Raw genomic sequence first — 24,517 nt, forward strand, 5'->3', positions numbered from 1 at the left:
CTGCAAACATTAGGTACCGTCCAATTATCGTTTTATGAGATTATTGGAATGTTTTCAAAGAGTAATTGCAATTGGCGGCAGCGTTTGGGCAATATGAACATTTTTTGTGAAATATGCATTAATGTTCTCGACGACGCAAGTCATTTTATTTATGTCACAACTTGATTTGTTGCTCATTAGCAAACTTCAGGAAGATAGAAATTGCGATGTGTGTAGCTAGTTTGTGTCATCATTCTTTATCAGATTGGTTGGAAGCTCGTATAACGTTGGTATTATAAATTTATGAAGGATCAGCTTCGACTGTTGACTTGGGAGTTGGTTACTAATATACCATGACGATTCGAACTATGGCCATAGTTGCACAGTGCTTGGTTACTCTAATTTCAGCTTTCAAATTTAGAAACTTAAAACAGATATGTTAATTTTCTCTTAGTTGAATATGGGTGGTTCATGGTTTCATTTTTGGTATGGTTCATTAAACAACGTAGACTTAAGTTTAGTACCTTTCGATCCCCCCACCTCGTTGAAAGTCTACGTATTTATCAATATTGGTTTTCACCTAATAGAGGTCCTACACCGGGGACCTAAGTTACGTAGCTTTTTCAGTTTTACCAAAAATCAAAATGGATTTTTTATACTTTGGAATTGAAATATTGATAGAACAAATCAATCAATGAAGCATATTTCAGATGTTGCCATGACTTAAAAATTATTTGACAATCTGTGCGTGCAGTAAACAATGTCTGCGATAATCGTTTCTCACAAAAAGGATTTTCAGCAACTGAAATTCATTGTGAAATATGTCTAGTTTATAGACCTACTGTGATGAGTGAAGGTAAGGTTAGATGATGGTGTCGTGATTCAAAAACTGGATAACCAAACCGATGCAAGCATGAAAAAAATCAGAAATATTTTAAATGTAACCTTTCTGATTTTTTTCAGATTTTTTCAAATGTACTGCATGTAAAAAAATGTTAAAAATTTTCGATTTTTTTATTCGCACTTACAGTTTTGGTACCACTCTAGATTTTATATCAAAAATAAATCATGTATGAGTACATTATACTGTATTATTTTGATATTTTAAAAAATGTGGACGAGTTTTATATCAGACATTTAAAAAAATAAATCAGTCGAAAAACCATGCGTCTCCAGCAAATTATCAACAGATGGAGACACATGGTATTTAGTTCTGAAATCATACACCACTCATCTGTAGAATTAATTACGATGCGTTTTTATCTGCAACTTGAATACAGGTTTTGGGTATTGAAGTAATTAATAATGATAAAAGAAATTCACTCCTAATGTTATTTACACACGCCCGCAGGCCTGACACAATTTACCTAGCAATAATGTAAGAAATGCACTAGTGAACAGTGTGTGTGTGTCAGTGTGTAGTGTGTCAGCTGACGGTTGTAATTCATAAAAAATTAGTAAGGAAACATGAATCGGAACTAAAGAATTGACAAATATTTAGGTTTTAATATGCGGTTTAAAGTTTTATTAAAAAACTAAAGTCATTTCACATTTATTGTATTTAAATCAAATAAATCAACAAATACACTGTAGTCAATTTTAATCTCACATTTTAGCTATATTTAGTAAAAGCTCTTATAAACATTAAATATATAGTTCTTTTGCAGAAAAAGTATTCCCAGACGCCAAGCGTAATATCAAGAAAAGTTCGAAACCAAGCGAAATCCAAATAGTTAAAAGCAAACGGCTTAAGCCCATAAAGACGGATAAATCAAACTGGGATCGGACTGACTGTAGATCAGTTGGAATACAATATATGAGAGGAAAAGGCTTTTAAATATAACACATTCCTACTCGAACAATTACGCGTGTCGACGATATCGTGGTGGTTTTTTTATATCGTTTATTTATACCCGGCTTTAACCTAATTTTGGTCGTTCGCAGGGTTTGTATCCAAAAGTGAGGGGGGGGATGTGAAATCATGGGGATAGGGGAAGGAAAGGTATTTGTAAATTACAATGTGTTGTTTTACAATTAATATTTATCATTCTAGAGTATTGATGGCCGCGGAGGAACATATCGTGGTGGTTGATGGTGGTCGACGATATCGTGGTGGTCGTTTATTCATTCACTTTTTACCGCGTATAAGGATACAAGAAGAATAATACGTCATCACACTGTTCTTGAATGTGATCCGGTAGACTTAAGAAAAAAGAGCACAGCGAGTAAGGTGGATTGATCAAATGGAGGGTGAAGCACGAAGTATCCGAGTCTTGAATGGCTAACAAAGAGTGGTAATAGTCTGAGCTGTAAGGAGACGATTTCTAGACACAGAAAAGAACAGCACGGACTAGAGCTGATACGTGAGAAAAGTACTCCATGGAACGCCATTAAAAGACCACTAAGTGTATGTAAGTAAACTCGATGAACTATTTTTGCGAAAGTAGGTGAAGCTCGATTTTTATACATAGAAATTATATTATTAGTTAATTCATTTTTCGATTAGAGTAATAAAACAATACGATTTTTCGAAACTGTTTAATAGAAGGGTCTTCTTGAGGATATAGCAATAAACTCGCCTGAATCAACGAAACCTCCAGGTGGTCCCGCAAGATGTTGAAGTTGGAAACTGTCATAATTTTCTCGATTTTCACGAGGCCTCCTACACCACCTCATTGAAAACTGCACCAGACTATATAATTTCCTCCCTCACTGTGTGTCTTCAGGGGCTTAAGCCGTTTGATTTTTGATTTTTGGTGAATACTGTTTTCAGCAAAAGAACTATATTTTCAATATTATTTAGAGCTTTAACTAAATATAGCAAAAATAAGTAAATAAAGTTAACTACTGTATACTTATGTTGATTTGAATACAATAAGTGGTATAAAAATTACTTATTAGTTCACTATATAAAAAACTAAACTAACACTATATAAAAAAACTAAACATGTTTCCTCACAAGAGCATTCCCTACATTATTGCTAGGTAAATTGTGTCAGACGTGCGGGCGTGTGTAAATAACATTAGGAATGAAATTCTTTTATCATTATTTATTATTTCAATACCCAAAACCTGAACTCAAGTTGCAGATGAAAACACATCGTATTTAGTTCTGAAAGTGAGTAGTGTATGATTTCAGACCTAAATACCATGCGTCTCCATGTGATAATAATTTGATGGAGACGCATGGGTTTTCGATTGATTTATTTTTAAAAAGTCTGATATTATACCCGTCCACATTTTTTTTAATCTGAAAATAATGCAGCGTAATGTACTCATAAATGATTTATTTTTGATGTAAAATCTAGAGTGATACTAAAATTATAAGTGAAAATTAAAAAAAAATATGAAAATACATTTTGAAAAAATATGAAAAAAAATCTGAAAGGTTTTCCATAATATTCCTAATATACCTAAAATATTCTTAATTTTTTCCACTTTTTTTGCTAAAGAGGTTTCTGAAAAATGTAAATAAAATGAAACTCAGAATAATCTCCCTAACTCGCCAAATAGAGCAGTTAAAGGGTTAACATTTTGGGAAATTCATCTCCATTACAAATCCTATCAAACAGCTTATATCAAATTAATTTCGGTTTGTTGACAGTTTTTATATGTAAACCCGGTTACACTCTTTGATCTAATCGTCGGTAAACGATTAGCACCATTGGTGATAAATTTCTTGACCTACACAATTGCCAAGCTGTTGAGAACTTTTCCAAATCGTAGCTGATGATCCTCTTTGCAGATAAATGTGATAGATTTATAGAAAAAAGTGCTAATAAAACCGTCAGATAAGACAATGCTTTTCGGTTTAAACTCCAATAATTTTTCTACGAGTAGCAAAAACTTTTCGTCTACTTGGAGGTTCATGTAGAACTGTTTAGTGCCATAACAGATCAACATAAATAGTTTTGCACTGTACCTGCAAACAATTTGAGTGTCTCAATTAGAGATAACTACACGTCTGCTAAGCGATTCATGTAGAACTGTTCAGTGGCGTGGTAGTTCAACATGAACTGCTATGTACTGATAAGTCAAAGATGAAACGTAAAAAAAACTCTTCCTTATTCACCTATTGGTGTGTTGATGATTTTCTCTTAACATTTGAATAGTCTTATTAAAACATTCATAAGATTCTATATCGGCTATTAGTATTGTGTTATCAATGAACCTAATAGTAGGTTTTAAACGGGTCTATGTCTTTCGACATCGTTTCCTTAATCTCTGAGAAAACTTGGTGCACTAAAAAACACTGTAATTTGTCGATTGCGATTACAACTGACGAACCGAAAATGCTCGCCCTCCTAATTCGATCGACATAGTTAGTTATCAAACAAGTCTAAGTTTATCAAAATTCGTTGAGTCATCTTAGAGAAAATTCAGCCGATGCTAAATGTGCGGTTATTCGGTTATGTCAGTGACAGCCATTTGATCTTCGAACTTGATCAACGGTCCAACAATAGCTTTCAAACGATTCTGAGCTTTTTGAAATCGGCTCAGATATTCTCGGTTCAGAGAAAATTGACAGATAAGTTTGATCTAATTTATAAGTAGATCAAATTTAAAAATCTAGGAAAGATTGATCGTAACAGTGTGTTGCATAAAAATAGGTTCAATTAACGAAATGATTTATATTATCTTAAATAACAGAAAACATGAATTTGTGAATATTTCAGAAAGAAGACATTCGCAATAAAAATGCTTTACGATTTATTTTTTTATCAAACAAGTTAAATTAAACAACAAAGCAGTTTAGTCATTCATCTTAGTGGGTCTAACGTTTGGGATACGCACTGTAGGTTTTTTATTTTGGTAAGTCCATGTGCTGGAGTTACAAAAACAAGATGCTCTAGCAGTAATATACAGCCTCATATTCGTTGTTTTACTGTCCCATTCGTAAATGACCGCATCCAAAACAAACGAAGAGAGACAAAGCATTCTCGGCTCTCATGGTTACAGTTGTCATGCTTTCATCGATATATTTAAAATTTCTGATGTTAGACCAGAGTGTCTAAAATATGAAAAATCACACTCCAGAGCCTAGAGCACCAACAGGTGAAAGGGTAAATGAAAGAAAGGACACAATTTTGAAACTACTGTTCCGCATAAAGCTTGCTTCAGATAGTTTTGAAACAAAGACAATTGCCTGTATTTCAGTTATTTATTATTGAATTCAAGATTTTTTTATATATAAATGTAGCGTTTTCTTCATACTTTTAAGAAAAAATACAGATAAAATTATTCGTCACAGTTTCGAAGTAATTCTCGAATTTTTCCTGTAACACGGCTCATTAGGCGGCGCACACCTTCTTCGTCCATCGTTTTAGCTATCTTATTCCACCAGGTCGTCATCTGATTGATGTCTTTGACAACCTTTCCATTTGCGTTGAGTCTTCTCTTCATGATTGCCCAGTATTTCGCAATAGGGCGAAACTGGGGGAAGTTGGGTGGGTTAAGGATTCTTGAACGACTTTGCTGTAATGACAGCTTGCCAAATCTGGCCAAAACATTACGGGATGGTTGTGGGATCGAATGAACGGCAAAATTCGTTTTTGGAGACACTCTTTTTGGTAAAGTTCCGATGTCATTGTCTTATTTGTAACGAAAGCTTTCGTTTTTGCCACAGCTGCAAATGCCATGCCAAATCAAAAAATTTCTTGCAAATTTGTCGGCAAAAACAAATTTAAATTTGGCTGGAACATCCCCCCGAGCCGTTGCCAAGTAAAATTTTTGACCTGGGATTTGCCCGAAGTCAGCCTTGACATAGGTTTCATCGTCCATCAGAAGACACCCGTCGAACTTGATCAGCACCTGGTCATATAGTTTCCGAGCACGAATTCTGACCACACTATTCTGTTTTATGGTTCGATTTGGCTGTTTGCTAGCTCGATACGACTTGATTCACTCGACTCGAACTGTCGGCCGGTATCAGAACAAATTGGCTCAAGGGGAACGTGCCATTTGAGCCAATTTGTTCTGATACCGGCCGACAGTTCCACTCCAACGATTGGCTTAAGGCTTCCGAATCGTCGTCAATGTTTTCTTATACCGTTTGATAACGCGCCATACGGTATTTTTGAGCAATTTCGGCTGCTAGCAATTTCAGCTGCTAGCAATTTCGGCTTTTAGCTAGCCTAGATGCAGACCACAATGGATTTTCCAAATAACTGTGCACAATTTTTCACCTTCTTTCGGCTTCCATGTTGATTGTTTACAAAGTACAGTCGATTTGCGGGATGTCAAAAATCATACGTGAAGCTGACAAAACTCCCGACACGTGGGCGCCAAGAACTTCCAAATCCGTCCATCAGAAGCGCCACAATATGAGCAAAAGTTTGTTCCAATTCTCAATGAAGCAAGCTTTATGTCGTTGACTGAATATGGATCTCGTTCTCATTATCTGCAAGCGGAGCAGAGAGTGACATTTACTTCTCGTCATTTTCGTCTATTCTGAGTCCATGAAAATTATTTTTATTAGCTCTAGCTTTGATAACGTTCACTTTCCGTTATCATTTATCATTCAAAAGTGATGTCAGCTCATTATTTTAGGAAGATTCATTTGTTTTGCACGGATTCAAATTGTGATAACTCGGAAACTGTAAAGTGCACAAAAATGGTGTCTAAGAGGAAGTTATAGAAAATTTATTTGGCACTCTTAAAAAAATATACATTGTAAAAAAAGTTTCAATACTTTTTCAAAAATTAGAAAATCAACCAAAAAAATTAATTTCAGAAAAAAAAAACGTCTTCGAATTTTTTTCAAATATTTTTTTAAACATTTAGCTTTTCAGGTTTTGGAAATAGTGCGATAATTCAGGAACCGGGAACTGCAAACCGGCATAACAGAAGTTAGTTCGTTTGGTCAGCCAGTAGTTAACATAACCCACTATTTTTCTTTTTCTCAGAATATTTGAAAATTTAATTTTGTTACTTCAGAACCGGAAGCCGTACCTCATAAAATTCAATAGCAACTTATGGTAACATAGGACCATTTATTTGGGTCTGAAAATCGAAGTGAAAATCGGTTAAGCCATTGAGATTCTTTTGGCGTCTTCAACTACTGAACGGAACTGTGCCGATACTAACTCGGACCAGAAAGGTTTAAATAAACCTTAACACGTTTCGCTTCGCTGGTAAAGTTGGGAATCGCTCGGTCAAATCCTATGAAATAAGCCAACAATGCACAAAAACTACTTACCGGATGACTTCGATTTCTTCATCCTTCTCCAGCAAACGGCGTTCGGTATCGTGACGGAACTGGCCGTACTCGGCCGACAGTGCCTGTGCCCGCTTTTCCTCGGCTTTGCGTCCCTGAAACAGAAGGGTTCGTTAGTGTCACTCGGGCTGTTTTGCTGGGTGCATTAAAAGGTAAACTCACGGCTTCGGCTTCCTTGTAGGCGGCAGTGAGCTCCTCCCGTTCATTCTCCAGACGACGGAGCTCGACTTCATAGTCATGAAGACGGCGTGTCAGTTCAGTGACGGAGCTGCGGGCGTCATGCAGATCTTTCTGCAGCTTATTGTTGTCCCGGCTCAGCTGATCTTTCTGCTCACGGGTTGCATCCAATTCGTGGCTCAGACGTTGGTAGTCCTGGGTCTTCTGTCTCAGATCGCGTTGAGACTGGTCGAACAGGGTGATGGTTTCCTCCAGGCGGGTTTTGATTTCGATATTGGTTTTCTCTAGAATTTCGATACGTTTGCTATATTCGCGGATGCCGTTATTGGCCTTTTCAAGATCGATAATCAAGATTTCGATCTCACTGGAAAGACGGCTCTTCTCCTTCTCGAGCTTATTAAGTCTGACCTGGAGAGATTCGATGTGCTCTTCCGACTCCTGGATGCGAATAGTGTACTTGCGGCGGATTTCCTCGACTTCTTCGTGACGAGCCATAACTTCGGCTTCATATTTCGATTTGTAAGCTCCGGCTTCACCATTGGCCTTCACCAGTTGTCGTTCCAAATCCATACGAGCCTCAGACTCCTCTTCCAGCTGTAGCCGTACGGATTCAAGTTCCGTTTCAATCTGGTGCAATGTTGACTCCAACATCGAACGGCGGCGATCATCTTCTTCCAGGCGGCGTCTAGCTTCTTCGAGTTGAGAGTTCAGCTGGGTCTTTGAAAAGCTGATGCTTTCGATGTTGATTTTATAATCTTGAACCTGTTTCACAAGATCAATGTTTTCCTGGGACAGCCGAGTTTTGTGGGAGGTGATGTCAACAATAGTGCGATTAAGCTCCTCGATACGAATGTTCAGTTCTGTCACCTGGACTTCGAGCTTTTCGATTGTTTTAATACTGACGGACCTATCCTTGGAAACGCTCTCAATCTGGGACAACAGTTCGTAGATTTCAGTCTGCAGTTTGGATTTTTCCTTTTCAATTCTGAAAGGGAGAAGAAAAAAAATTGATTATCGAATTGGCCTTCAACTGAGTTGTTGGTAGTTTTAACACATTCGTGGAAGCATTCAGCTGAAAACGTGGATTTATTTTATCAACAATGCGAATAGCCGTGTAGGAGGGCAACCGAATACTTTGATCGTCCGGCTAAAAATAGCCGAATTTTCCACAAAACACCACTCGCAGTGATGTGTTTACATGAATGCTGCCGTGATGATCATGATGACAGTGATCCCTGTAATACCGAGAGATTTTTTTAGCCTAACCGTGCGAATGTGAAATGAAAAGATTGAATCGTATGGATTTTGTATGAAGAGAATATTTTTTCTTTATACCGCTCATACCTTAATACCGTAATTTTCCGCTCGATGAACAGTCTTACTTTTCGAAATACGAAAGTGACGTGTGCAACAAAATGAGCTAATAAATTCGTAAAGACGTTTCCAACATTCGGTTCACAATTCAACGAGTTTCCTGACCAAGACACTTTTGTTGGATATTGGATTTAAATTAAAAAAAATTGTCGCACCTACACAGCAGTCACAAGGAAGACATTCTGGCGTAGGTGTAGGTTTGAACGTGGTTCAAACAGGATGACTAGGTAGAATTGTTGAGTAATAAAATTACCAATTTGCTTTCCCGGGCGGTCTAAATAAAATTGGAATACAAACCTTTGTTTCGCCTTGGTCACGGATTCGATTTGTTCGTTGAAATCATTGACAATTTCCTGGTGTTTCTTTTTCAGAATGTGAGCAGTTTCCTCCGATTCCAGGTGCACATCTTCGAGTAGCTTGCGCAGTTTGTTCAATTCGGCGTCCCGTTTACGATTGATTTCCAACTAAGGAAAGGAGGAAATAGAGAGCGAAAGAAAAGCACATTTAATTGTGGAGTGTTCCGGAAGATCGTCTGTGTTTATGACTAACCTGACCTTCGGCACCTCCCTCAGCCTCTTCCAGGCGTTCGGACATCTGAATAACTTGTACACTGAGGTCAGCCCTTTCGCGCTCGATCTATGAATAGGAAGTGAAAATAATTACTTACAATCACTTAATTAAAGTTTTTTCGCTAGGATTTTTACGTTGTTGGTCAGAAAACTGAATGCATTAACCAATTCCATTCATTTCCTATTACAGCGATATATTTCATTGATTCAAGATGTTCAGATTCAATTTATAAATCAAATGTCAAATAGTTGATAGGATCGTGTTCGATTTTATCTAGAAACACAATTAAATTTATAGGATCGATTCATTGTTTTATATTATTGATATCCTAATGCTCAATTTTTTAATGTCTTGTTTCTATAATATAACACTATGTCATGGTAGTTTTATTGAAGTTTACTTATTTCAATAGTGTCAATAAGTTTACAAACGCATTATTGGTACTATATTCCGTCGTGAAACTTGACTGCTTTCAAGTATTTTGCCGGTAGCTCTTTGTATACAGGATAGTAGTCGGATAATAATTCTACTCAAACTAAGAATTCTTATCGTAGTTACGTGTGCCACATTTTCTGAATCATCTTGAATACAGTTTCAAATTTAAGAGCTTTACTGCATGACTGTGTAATATAGCCAAAATAAGAATGTAAAACTGTTGTAAAACGTATGAAAAGATACAGTAAATAATATTCATATCCGGTAATGAGTGAAATAAGGATCGGAGACTGACCTTGAAATAAAAAAATGGAGATAAGGCGGGTCAAGTTCAAGGTCACACCTGCAAATCAGCAGTATTCTATGAGCAATCAGACATTTTAACTAGGGGAACGTGCCACTTGAGCCAATTAGTCCTGATGAGCAATAGAATTAATTATATTTATGTGCAGTAATTTGAATTGCCAGATCGAGTTTCAAGAATAAGCTAGAGTAGAAATCTGCATGTTTCCTAATTGTCACAGAATGGTTATATTTGTAAAATATGTTAGATGAATAATTGAAAACGTATTTGTAACGAGCTTGCCTATAATTGTTTAAAACTAACTTCATATTACAGTTTGTGAACCTTATTCTTAGATCTTAATGATTCATGTTTCAATTCGATTTCCACTGGTTAGATCTTGGTTGATATTTCTAATGGCCCGGGTATACGGCCATGATATTATAAATGACGCAAAATCTATCTGAATTTGATATAAAGTTTCGATTTTATATCAAATATTTGTATCGATTGTGTCTGATTATATTTTTTATTTATTGGATTGTTGGATTGTAATGAACTGGTTCCCTCAGTCTAAAAAGTCAGGCAGACGATTTGTTTTTAAATTTGCCCTATATTTTTATGTGTAATATTATTACACGTACCCGAATTGATTTACAATTATGTATTGTGGATTGTATTTCATTTGCCTTTTCATTCACTAATAACTTAACTCTAATGTTCAAACCACAAATTTTTTTTATCACATCGAGACTACAAATTAATTCGGTCCGTTTTCTGGGTCAAAAATGCATTGCTTTCGAAATTAAAAAAATTAATCTAAGTATTGTCAGACCCAGTCAGCTTGGAGCGAAATCAATCTTCAGTTCAGCTACGCCATCGCACGGCATCACATTCAATATATCATGTCGATTGTATGGGTGCGCAGTGCTGCTATTTTGGCGCACATGAATTTGACATTTCTCTCTCCTACTTCTATGTACGAGATTCGATGTGAACTCGCCTGAGGGCAGCGTTCTCGCAAAAAGGATGTTGCCAATGATTTGTTCGGGAAATGTGAGAGCTATCTTGTTAATATGATATCTTTGGTATCGTCCATCGCTAGTTACTACTTTTTCCCAACTTTCAGGTAATTTTCAATTTCTGCAAAAGAAGTAAACCTGCCATATCGTGCTGCATCCGTCGGAACAACCAGTAATCAGAAGGGGCAATGTCAGGAGAATACGGCGGGTGCGGCAAAATGTCCCACTTGAGCGTTTCCAAGTCTGAGCCTCAATTTTAATATAATTCTGATATGGTTTTCTGATCGGGTAAGCAAGCGACAGTTTCTCTTTGTTTACTTTTTCTTATAAAGGGTGCATGAACTCAAATCCCATCACTGTTTGCCAAATGGATTTCCGTGTAGTGATAATGATCACAAACGGGTAGTTTAAGCTTTCAGGAGGAATTCAAACAGTTCTGTAAGAGATGTTACAAACAATAACTAGATTTGAGTAAAACTTTCGTGCAAGACGCGAAACGCGAAAAAAAAACACCGAATCGCAATGAACGGCAGAATACGGTGGGAAAAACACGTGCATGGAAGCTCTACTCACAGATGTTGACAAAACCGCATCGTCTAATTATGTATGACGAGACATAGGTACATAGAAAGCAGACTTCTTTCGGGACTCCTGCTTTTCACTGCCCATCGTGAGTTTGAAGTTCCAGAAAAAATATATGACTTGGCAATCAATTTGCTAATGTAGAAAACGGAGCACTCAATTTGTGACAACCGGTACAATCAATAGTCACGTATACATAAAGGAGTGCCTCCAAAAGCGTCTACTTTCTTTTCAAAGGTCACACAATGGTCCTACGCTTTTCTGGCTGGATTTAGCCTCGTGCCATTATTCGAAAGATGTTTTGAAGTCGTACAGGGCTATTGAGGTTAACTTTGTGCCGAAGGACTGCAATTTCCGAACGTACCGGAGCTACAGCTATTTGAAAAGTACTGGGCTTCCATGAAACAGACGCTTCGGAAAAATCCTAAGCAAGTGAAATCGGAGGAAGACATTAAAAATGGATTCTCACGCAAAAATTTTTTTGCTCCATTTGAATATGGTAATGAAATTAAATGAACATTGAAAGAAGTTAAATAATATCTTTGATTTGAACGTTTGGAGATGATCGGTTGAATGAGTAAATTTTGTAAAATATTTTCTTGTGATGCAATTTGAGTTCGTACACCCTTTATTAATTACTAAGCGGTTTCCACGTTTATCCATGAAAATTTTTGAAACAGTGAATTGGGAATGGGAATATCACCCTCATTCTTGTTTACGGCCGTATTCGGTACGTTCGAAAGTATGTCAAATTCGTATTACCGTTTACGTTCGAATCAATCACACTTTCAAACATCGTACATGCATAGGAATTCAACTTTAAACCATGAGTTCTGGCACAGACTGTAGTTGTAATGCAAAACGTTTGACATCATTTGTTATTTGACTTGTTTTTTTTCGCGGATTTTGTATCATGATGATTTGTTCACGTCCATATCGACTATTCGACGAACACATACTTTCGAACAAATGCGAACAAGCCATTCTTGTTTTCACTCGAATGTGTACAAGCGCGATTCTGGTGCAAAAGAAGGATTGACAACGCAGGTGTTTTTTTTAGGAAGATTCAGAGGATCAAAGAAGTGACTACTGTTAAATAATGAATAAATATCGTACTCAAGATCAATTTTATTCAAGTCGGTAAATAAAATTTTGAAATTAAACTTCGTGCAAAGTAAAAACGAAGCATTGAAAATAGTATAGCGGGCAATGGTCCGATCAGCAGTATCTGCGAAAAATATGATGCATTTGTCGTGTTTTCGATATTCTACATATTTATTACATTGGTAAAATCATGCATTGAATATAAAGTAAAGCATGTTTACCCATGGCGTATTTTCCATAAAGTACCCAATAGATATGGTAAAATTTGATGCGTAAAAACTTGGAACCGCGCATATATTTGAAGGTACTCCAGAAAAAAGAAACATTTTACTATGACTGCTATGCTTTCTAAATGTTTTATTCAAAAAACAAATTTATCATTTGATTGCAAATCACCTTCACATTCGAAAAGGAATTTGTTGGAAATCGGTTAAATTGTTTACAATGTTGATTTGAAACATTAAACTGACAAATCCAAACCACGGCCTTTCGTCTATTGCTCGACTACACGAACGATACCGAAACTAAAGTGGCATACATTCTTCAGTTTCGCATATGATTTATCACAAGAATTGGAGTGATTTCATCATAGCTTAGCATTTATATGGAGAAGTTTACTGATATTTAATTATTTTGTGGCAAACGAGTCACGTTCGAATTCATTCGAGTGAAAACAAGAATGGTTTATTCGTATTCGTTCGAAATTATCCGTTCGTCGTATGGTCGATACGGACGTGAACAAGAATGAGAGTGAATATTCAGAAGCTTGTTGTTTCACATCAACCAACCAATGTGCGCTTTTCTGATTACAAAATACTTACGAGATGGTTAAGAAATACGATACACGAACAATGTGTGCTACTTTGGAATGCTATGGAATGGCAATTTATGCATGGTAAAATTTGCCAATAACGATACAAGTATTTTGAAGTCCATACAAATTATTTCGGTGCCCTATTGTATGATTAAAGTTATCACCTAGGTTACCAGTATTTTTTTTTAGAGAAAAAGTATTATGCAATTGAAGAGAGTCGCTTTTCTTATCTTTCCTTTGTATGCAGACTATATCAAAAAATAATTGTGATATAATATCGGATGCTGGAAGCATAATTGAGTACCGTTTATACCAAATTATTCGACTATGTTTGAAGTGTATGCATTAAACTAGGGATCAAATTCATAGTAGCGTTGGAGATGCGTTTTGTTTTTTGGTTAATTTAGTTCTTAGCAATATTTTTTCATCCAACGGATAATCTGTTGGTTAGTGAAGTCTTTCAGTTTTCGAATAGTGGAAGCTTTACTTAATTTGCCATATGTGTAGTTATACTCATTTAAACATTGTCTTAATGTTTAATCCGATTTGACAAGGAAGAAACCACCTAAATGAAAACCAAGTTTGTTGAGCTCTATTTAGATAAAGTTACTCAACAAATAACATTTATTCCAACATGTCTTTGAACATCATAATGTCTTGATCAAAATTCCAGAAAAAGTTAGTTATTTGGCAAGCAATTTGTATAAGAGAAATTCGTTTTTTTTTCACCCGATGGACGATCGAAATGGTTGAAGCCGGGTATGAATAAATGATATAAAAAAATACGTTTTCCATCATTTGATTGTTTAAGGGATTTGTTTTCTTCATACATGAAAAATGGTCTTCTAAATGTGAATTTGATCTGTGCAAAATTTCTACGTAAAAAAGACGTGAAAAATTTGCAATCTCATCTCATTATCTAGCATGGGTATTAATAAATAGTTGAGCTAATAACTTCATGATTACGCTTTTAAGAACTAATTCAGGAGTAGTCGGTGGTACTCAGGGCCCGTTCTGGTGTCAAACAGAATGTATTGATGGACAGAGAAAATGTTTGGATGTAAGGTATCGGTCGGGTGACGGCCAGGATGTAGACCATGCTCGATGTACGTTGCTACTATGTCTGTTTCGAGTTTTAGAGTGGCTAAAAACAAGATCAGAGTGGCGAAATGGTAGCGCGTATGCACGGAATGCATAAGAACGCAGGTTTGAATCCTGTCTCTGAGCGTATCTTTTTCCAAAAAATCATCTTTTCTGTTAGTTTTTCTTTCACTTGGCTTCTCCAATATATATTTCCGCTCAGTCATTGCAAAAACTGAGAATGTATGTCGCCTCAAGGTTTTGAGTTTGAATGAATCTAGTTTCTATATTTTTCGAATAACTAATCCCCATGTTGGAACATTCGATTCGGCTCACAAAGATTAGATATATAGAATTTTCATGATGATATTTTAAATTATGCTAACATGAGTAAAACGAATTATTTTTTCCAAAATAATACAGGGTTGTGTACAAGACGTGACCGATCACGATGACCATTCTGGCATGCTGTGGTTGGTTCGTGAAAACATAGGTTAATTCTAACCGATCCTTCCGCTTGGTATACTATTAACATACGAAAATGACGTTGCAATACTTGTTTGAGTTAAATGATTCCGAAACGATCAGTATTTAAATTTAAAAAAAATCCATCAACAAATGAAGTACGATAGAAAATCGTTACGGTACTAACTGGTATTTTTCAACTGACATTTTTATACCAAAACATTTGTTTGTGAGTTAACACTTTAAAACATTAATAGAGCATAGTGTACATGTAAGGCGCTTTATTGAACATTTGAAGTTTATTCTCTTATCAAATGTGGACGTTTTTGGGTTGTTATATTATTGAGCAGTAAAATGATTTACTAGTTCGAATCATATCAAAATAAAGTAAAGATAACACTGACACTTAGAATCCTGTTGTACTTACTACAACCAGCTTGCGAGACCATTAAACCATTCAGTTGGTCAAGTTAAGGCTTTCAAAGTTGGAAACAAACACGTAGCAAAATCTGGAAACCAAAAAAAAAACACAAAGTTTCTCAATTTTCATGCTTATTTATAAACTCTCCGGTACTGAAATGGTGTCGAAAGATTTTATAACTTAGTAAAACTAGGCATAGAATCGGATTGAAATAATCCTTCCCGTGCTTACCTCTACGTGTGTTTATATTTTCGGATCCAAGTCAGGTGAAAGCATATTTTCGAGAAGTGCCTTCACTGAAACCGCTGCTAACGTTTATATTTAGATACACTTAGCACACACATTTCGTGAATAACACATATCTGCTGGTATAAAGTATAATTATACAAAGTTGAAGGATGAGAATGAGAATAGTCCATTACATTTACGGTGTTCAAGCTGGATGCTGCCAAAGGTAATAGAATTTGTATGAATAGAAATAATAGAATTTGTATGAATTATTGTTGGGCTGTTAAGGGTTACATACCTTATGGTGCGATAGAACAAGCCCATTAACCCGATCAGCAAGTAATATTAGGTTTTCAACAGAAAGCAATTTACGCAATGCACTTATATTTCGGGAACTGGCCAAATTAATGTCAATAGCTAAAATCTGGCAACACCAAAATAAAGTTTGACATTATTTAATATAAACGTACTCAGAACGTTTTGATGTACAAGCGCTATTTGTGGTTTTTACAGTGAGTTGAAAAATCAATTTGGCTAAAAAATGGAAATTTCAAGAGAAGAATTTCGTTGGATTAATTTTCACAACTTTCGACGTGGATTATCTCAACAAGAGTGTGTCGATGAACTGGAGCAATATAAGACGGTCAATTCTGAATCGTGCACAACCATTTGTTTGCCAGAAGTCTTCGAAAAAATTCGAAAACGAACAAGAGAAGACGAATCATCCTCCATCATGACAACGTGAGCTCTCACACATCGGCTCAAACCAGTGCCTTTTTGACCGGCCAAAACGTCGAATTTATGGGTCATCCTCCATACAGCCGTGACTTGACACCCGATGATTTCTTTTTATTCCCGCATATCAAGAAAAAATTGCGTGGTTAACGATGCTGTTGAAGCATTCAAAAACCATGTTTTTGAGGTACCATCTTCACAGTGGCAAAAATGCTATTCTGATTGGTTTGAACGCATGCAAAAGCGTATCGATCATCATGGAGAATACTTTAAAAAACAATTAAGCCATTTTCACTTCAAAATGTTTGTTCTTATTCGCTATTTCCGAAACATAATTAGTGGCCCTCGTATAAGTCTGGTCTCGTTAGTAGTTAAAATAATGAAAATTCGTTTTGTGAAATTCTGCTATGGTCTGATGATTGGGAGGAAAGTTAGTCACTAGAATAAAATTTTTCATCACCATTTAATTCTGCTATAAGTATAACACGCCACAATACACATTCACTATGTATCTCACAACACTTTAAATCATGTATAATGAACGTCACATCACAGATACGTATTTTAAATATTTTTTTTAATTCTTCATCTTCATCAGCAGGTTCTTTTAAGGTTTATCCAATGTGTATAGTGACGTGATATACTTATAGCAGAAATAAATGGTGATACAAAATTTTATTCTAGTAAAATTATTCTGCTCAAATACTCAAACGCTGATAAATTAAAGGAAGGTTAGGTCAGATTTTTTCAACAAATGCTGTTTGTTTTTTAACCAGTGTTCTAGCTTGAAACTGCAACCTCTAAATAACGATCAACAGCTCATAACCTGATCTACAATTAGTATAAATTTGAGCTCCACAGGATAACATTCGGCACTGGCGGACCTTTGGAGAATTTGAAAGTACAGAACAAGTTCTGCATGAACATTCTCGCTGTTTAAGAGTACGCATGGTACTTTTAGCTACTTGAACTTAACATGTTAATGTTTACTGTTATTTAGATAATATATATTATAATATTGGAAAATATTCAAGCAAAATTCATTTCGAGATTTTTCAGATTTAATTACATATTAGTTTGATTAAAATCGACTGAAAATTTGAAGAATGTTTGAATACATGTAGTTTAAACACCATTCCAATGATTCTCATTAAAATAATACACTGTTATTTTTACAGTAATTGGTGCACAATCAGTAAAACACGTTAATTCAAAGGCGCTTGAAAATTTCGGCCGTACGAATACATGTTTCACCATAAAAATGCAGTTCGTTGTCGACTTTTCATTTACAAAAACACAAAAGATCAATTCTTCAATATGTAGGATTATCATTTTTCATGTGCAGATTATTTAACAAGATCCAAGTTTGTGTTAAGAGCCATTGTATTGAAAATCAAATGTGAAACTTATTCATTCGAAATTAAGTTTGCATGTTTTTGTAAACGTCATTCCATTTCTTGTTTACATTACGTAGTAGTTCCCACAAGTTTCACAATTGTTTTTTCGCTGATTTTATTACTGCCTTTGTGATGGGATCGAGGCATAAGTTTTTGTATCAGTTGTACAATCGTTGTGAATGAATGTTCGTAATAACGGATGGACCTAAAAATATGTTGCACTTTTTCCATAACACAACAGTTACTAGAATAGTGATATAAACTAACTTGATAAATTGCACAATCAGTAGAAAAATACAGGACAGCAACTTAACATGCTACTTGGGTTAGTCCTATCCACAGAAAGGATGATAAGCTAGACTGCTTCAATTAGCGCGCGATCACAAGGTTTTTCTTCATATCCTTTGTCGTTGTCTATCATCTACCTAAGCAATTCGTAAGGCCGTACCAAGCGGAATTTTCCAACTATCACATATTCGTTGACTTCAAAGCGGCATACTATACAATCGATCAGGATCAGCTGAGACAGATTTTGCACGAATGTGGGCTTCGTGATAAATTGACGCGATTGGTTGATGCAACGATGGTAAGAGTAACGTGTTGCGTGTCTCGGAGCGGGCTACGGCAAGGTGATAGACTCTCTTTTGAAAATCGCTTTGGAAGATGTAATTGAAAGAACGAAGTTCGACACGGGTGCTATGGTCTTCCGCAGGTCCGTTCAACTTTGAGATGATGTCGTCAACATATATCGAATCGAAAGCCAAAGCTAGACGGATCAGAATGTAAATGTGTCGAAAACAAAACTCTAGAAGAAGCTCTGAAAAAACACTATGCCTTCTACATCTAATATTGAAAGAGGCACAGAAAAAAAATTGTGAATTTTACAGGTGACATAATTCTACAAACGATACAATTCATAACTACTTAACTTGTCAAATGATGCAATATTCCATTCGTACAGAATATTACAGGCTCTGAGTTTAATCTGCACTTGGTTACCAAGCGCTTCTGTATGGGTTTATATGTATCAATTATTCATGAAGCAGATATGTGTTTCTATGGCTCAGTCGATTGTTTCACGTGCTTGTGATCTAATGTTTCTCGGTTCCAGTCGCGCGCTGTTTGCTATCTATCTTTTGTGTTTTTTATTTCAATTTTGTCAAATCACACAACTTCACATGTTTCTGAATTAAATTTGTGTAAAATACGACGCTCCATTTATGTGCATCTTATAAGATATAAAATCACAAGATGTTATCGAACTGTGCGGCGACGATATTGTGGAAGTTGAATAGTTGGACTCACATACTGACCGTCGACAATGGCAGTAGCAGAAAATTGTAAAAAAAGAGTTTTCGCAGGAAATCGTGCTCATTTCGAACTAAGAAAAAACATGCAAAGATTCTGAACGCTATGAAGCGGCTGTGAAGTCAGTTGAGACAGAAAGGTCAAATTCCAGGTGGTGGTGAGCTCACTTCGCCTGCGTCCCTTGTAACTATTTTTTTTTCAAGTAACGATTCGTCAACAAAGTAAATTCGTCAGTAAATTGAAATTGTGTTATAATCTTATCATCAACTGCATATTTTATGTCGTATGTAGGCGAAAGTGATGGCATTGTGAGAGAACGTATCTCAGTGGCGTACTTGGGAAAATTTGCACCCGGTGTAAAACTTTATTTGCGCCCCCATCGTTGGTTTAATAAGCAAAACAAAAACTACATCTCAGGCGGGTCCCATAAAAACTAAGCAAAATTTTAGCTCGATCGATAAAACTATATTTTCGCGCCCGAGTTGTAAAGTTTGTATGGAATTTAGTATGGGGAAATCGACTTTTTACAAAAAAAATCAAAAACAGAAATTTAGCAAACAGAAATTTAGGGAAAAAAAATCAGCTGTGCCTTTTTTTACAAAAAGTGCATGTGTTATTTTTGTAAGAAATTTAACGAAAAAAAACCTTCGAAAACCACAAAACAATCCGACATTTGTAGAGAAAGTTATTACAGGAAAACCGACACACCGAAATCAATTGAACGCCACACCCAATTCCTACTGTATAAATATACCAAACATGCCGTGACGTCAAATCTGGAACCTGAAAGTATGTGGCATTCACAGCATTTTCAGTTAAGGTGGCTATTGCGAGAAGCACTGAATCTGGGTTACGCAGTGAGAAACTTTGTCGAACGTTGGGACGTTGTTTGACAAACCGTTCTATTTAGGGACTCTGTTTCATAAGCCCAGATTGGTACACTGTGTCAATCAGAATCGTCGTCTCGGTGGTCGCGAACGGCACTGATGGCAGTGGAAAACTAACCCGCCCGTAAACGTATCCCACCCCATTCAGTGGCAGATGATGGGTTTTATAAATAGTCACTTTTTTCAAAATAATATTATTTTTTCGCACTCAAGTTTGAAGGCAATCTTCGGGCTGTTTTCTTTGCGTTCGGTATGCGAAACCCAGACTAGAATCAGAAGTACCATAAATCAACAGGAAACCGCTCTCACGAAATAAATGGCGAAAAATTGTGCTCACTGAAAAAGTATGCAGGCGCAAATATGATTCAGACCGATTTTAATAGCTTCTGTGATTCATTCGGTATGTCCACTTTTTTTTCTCTACCTACACCCACACATTCACTGATCGCTCCTGTGCACGTATAAGAAGAACGTTGCAGGAGAGCAACGAATTCCTTTCTGCACGCGACACTTTGCTTTGCGATCCGGCAAAACTCATCAAAATCAAATACACCTTGCGATCGCGGAATAGTGTTGGTTGATTCGAGAAATGCTCGTCTAATTCATGCAATCTCTGGATACGAGCTGTGAAAAGAGGAAGTTCACATTGAAAATACCATTTGCACTGAGGTTTTACGACCTCTTCGTTGGAAAATATTATTCCTTGTCCGATCTCCGGTACCGATGCAAGTCAGCTATTTTTAGTTCCTGAGAGGAGTTCTTATGTACGGGTGTGTTGTTTCATTCGGTATGATTGAATGATCTGACGGAGTCCCCAATGGTCACCGCCTGTTCGTTTTTTTTTTTGTAATTTCCCGGTCTTATGACACGGACGACAAAGCAATCATCAGGCCATGATGTAATTTTTCATAAATAATATAAATTTTAGGAGTGCTCGCATAAGTTATGAAATTATATATGATTCAAATGAGTCCACAATCTATAGCAATGGTTTGCTTCGAATTCCTCAATATCGGTAGTTATAACTATTATCCAATATTTAGCGTGGACCTTTCTGAAGAAATATCTTTTACTATATTAAATGGATGGTGTTCTGAAAAAGTGAAGAAATATCTGCTACTAATTTGGTATGGTGAAACACACTTAAGCAAGTACTTTTAAGTACATTTCAGTGTTTTGCTAACGAATCTTCAAATACATCTATGAATCAAACAGAGCCTTTATAAAAGGTTTCATACTTTTACGATATGTTTATTTGTTAAAGAATTATATGGTTTTGATGAAACAAACGACAAAAAATTTCATTTTACAATAATTTATAGAAATGTTGACCATATAATTATTGTTTTAAATTTGATCGAAATCGCAAACTGATTCCAAATCGCATTTTTTTTTAAGCGGCTTTTCGAAATTGATAAGTATGACCATAACTTAATTTACAATTTCAATTGTCTGATTTGAATTTTCGACTTTGTCGAAGAAAAACTGGAAAATGCATAGGAGCTTCTCTTTGTTGACATTCTTTTTATTTCATAATTCGACGTATAAAGCATAAACGTATTATGAGTAACAGTAAGAGGTGTAAATTATTTTTTTATTCCCATTTTTAGTGTTTTAAGTAGAGTGTTCCAGGAGTGTAATTGCAGGTTTCGAAGAGTGAATATTTGGATACGATTGGTAAGAATTAAATGAAAACTAAAGTATTGGTAAGATTGGAAAAGGTTAATCGTGTATACAAAGCCGAAAAGCACAAACTAAATAGGCGTCGATTGCTCGCAATTCGCAGGGGATCGATGGTATGTATTTTATGTTCGAATCCATTTGATGCAAACATTGCAGTGAGAAGGGGCTGGTCGATGGAATGGTGACCTCGGAACACGATTTGCTCTGTATACGAAATGAGTCACCAGAATTTGATTGAGTTAACACCTCAATAACAATCCTGAACTAAAGTTATTTAGATGTATAAACAAAACACATAGAAACATCTTTTTTTCTGTAAACCGCTGCCAGACAGTGGGGCTTGGGATAGATCAAACACACACTCACACACACTAAAAAATAAATATTTTTTCAGATTTTAATTTTATTCTCGGTGTAGTTAAGTAAAGCAAATCACAGTTCTAGGGTTTCTATAATGCAACATTCTGTTTCAACAGACTTCTCATTAAAAAATCGTCTTGTAATCTATCTAATTTCTTTAAGATTGTTTACTCGTTTAAAATATTTAAGATCTCATTCAGCGCAGTGATAAGGTGTACGATTCCAGTTTGCATCTGTGGAATTCAATGCTAGGTAATATTAACGAAACATCCTTTTTTTAATGAGCATTTTAATATAACTCACTGTTGTCTTTTTAAATATACAATTAATTGTCATTGCGACTTTTTCTTGTTTTTCGACTAGATGACTCAGTTATACTTTAATCAATAAGTTTTTTTTCAGGTACAATGCTTGTTTAGTCGGCGCGAAATCTTATATTGAAAAGCTGCCTAATAAGATATTCAGTTTATTTGAATTTAGTAGCGGACGACGCCGTTAGGGGGCAATATAAACTGCTGACACACTAATGAGCCGAAGGCGAAACGTAAAAAGTGAGACAACAACTGCCAAACTTGGGTAGCAGACAGACCCTAGACCCTCATTGAATATAACTCAAAATTGATACCATACCATACCACTCAAATTCATAAAAAGTGCACGCACTTTTAACTTCAGTTACCATATATCTACTTATTTTTGAGTGAAGGGACGAAGCTGCCAAAATTTGACTATTTTTTACTCAAAATAGGGAAAATATTTTTTCAAAATTTGAGTGAGTTCAACTCAAAACTCTTTGCACTCGAAATGAAAAAAAAATCTTCTTCGTTAATGTTTATATACAAAGTGATTCTTCTTTCTATTAAGTGAACGGCTGAAAGCAAAAATCGGATAAGTGCAATTTAGTTTGGAAAACCCGTTTAAGTATTTTTGAATGCAAAAATCGGATAAAAACATTGAGAGCAAAAACCGGACATGGATTTTGCAATGCAAGAATCGTATGTAAAAACCGGACAAAAACTTAACAGGTTCTTCCAAAACAAATTTATTTATCTGGTTTTTGAATTCAAAGTTTTTACAAACTGCCGCTGTGGGAAGCAGCATAGATCAAGCTGCCCTTAACAAACAAGCAAACCATGCTTCGTCCACAGCGACAGTCGGTAAAAACTTTGAATGCTTTGAAAGAACCGGCTAAGTTTTTTTTCCGGTTTTTGCATTCAAAGTTATTTTGTTCGGTTTTTGCAGAAAATATGTTTTTGAACGATTCTTGCATTACAAAATCCATGTCCGGTTTTTGCTCTCAATGTTTTTATCCGATTTTTGCATTCAAAAATATTTAAACGGGTTTTCCAAACTAAGTTGTACTAATCCGATTTTTGCTTTCAGCCATTCAAATGAGAAACGCAAAAAAGTGATTGAAAACCGTTTCTTTTTATCCGGTTTAGTTTTTTTTATAAGAAAAAAACATTTCAAGAATGTTTTGTCAAATTTTCAAGTCATTCGAAGAAGAACTCTTGGGCCTGTGCGCCGAGCTCGTACCTCTTTGCAGTATGCCCATAACTTCCAGAGTTTTGTTCCGGTAGACTTAAAAATTTAATTAAAAAGTTTTACTATTAGAAAATAAAAAGAAAAAATAATGAAAAAGCAGCGTTAGGCCCTAGTTGAGTTCAATGCATTGATGTCACTGAAGCAATAATACTTGGCTGTGTAATATCGTAAAACAGGTATTATTTTAGATTGTAGCAATTTTTATAGCAAAACTAAAACTTCAACATTGACAAGCTACTGAATGAAATGAATACAAGCCAAGTATTATCGTTCATTAACCTGATATACAAACAAAGTGATAAACATTGAGGGTCAGCTTCGAGCCAGTCAACATGGAAAACTTATTGGAATTCATTGGTTTTTCAATTATTATGAATACAATGAATCAACGCTTGATTTTGCTTTCAAAATCGATTGAATAATAAGGAACTACGAAATAACTTTATGTTCAATTTCGTGCCCCAAATATGTGCTAGAGAAAAGATTCACTAAATAATTTTAACTGCATGGTATGATGAACTATTAGTTATAATTGGAATGTATTCCAATAATGTAATCTAAGAAATTATTAAACTATTTATGATTTCTGGCACCGGAGGCTGTTTGGTCTTCGGTTCGTTATCGTTGAAACAGACATTTCTAGACTCATCATGCTATATAATTCCGAAAGTCGCTTCCGAAAAAAAATTAATGGTGAATACTTTTACGTAAATTCTATCTCATCAGTGGGAAGGGACTGGTGAACGACTGGCAAAGATATCGAAAATATTTGAATGTTCTCTTGTCTTAAATCGTTCTTTTGAAGGAGAATCCATGTTTGCTACTAAACTCAGGCATATACATGATTAGCAA

At 35.7% G+C, this 24,517-nt stretch overlaps 1 protein-coding gene across 1 annotated transcript in view; it reads right to left on the bottom strand.

The window, feature by feature from the left end:
• LOC131439498 (paramyosin, long form) overlaps positions 1–24,517 on the bottom strand; it is a 55,409-nt gene that overhangs the window by 25,160 nt on the left and 5,732 nt on the right. Inside the window, exons 3-6 of the mRNA XM_058610587.1 lie at positions 9,296–9,382; positions 9,044–9,210; positions 7,358–8,357; positions 7,178–7,290 (exon numbers count right to left, since the gene is read on the bottom strand). Coding sequence (XP_058466570.1) covers positions 7,178–7,290; positions 7,358–8,357; positions 9,044–9,210; positions 9,296–9,382 — 1,367 coding nt within the window. The remainder of the gene's footprint in view (positions 1–7,177; positions 7,291–7,357; positions 8,358–9,043; positions 9,211–9,295; positions 9,383–24,517) is intronic.

The sequence above is a fragment of the Malaya genurostris genome, chromosome 3 (assembly GCF_030247185.1).
Source record: "Malaya genurostris strain Urasoe2022 chromosome 3, Malgen_1.1, whole genome shotgun sequence".
Lineage (NCBI taxonomy): Eukaryota > Metazoa > Arthropoda > Insecta > Diptera > Culicidae > Malaya > Malaya genurostris.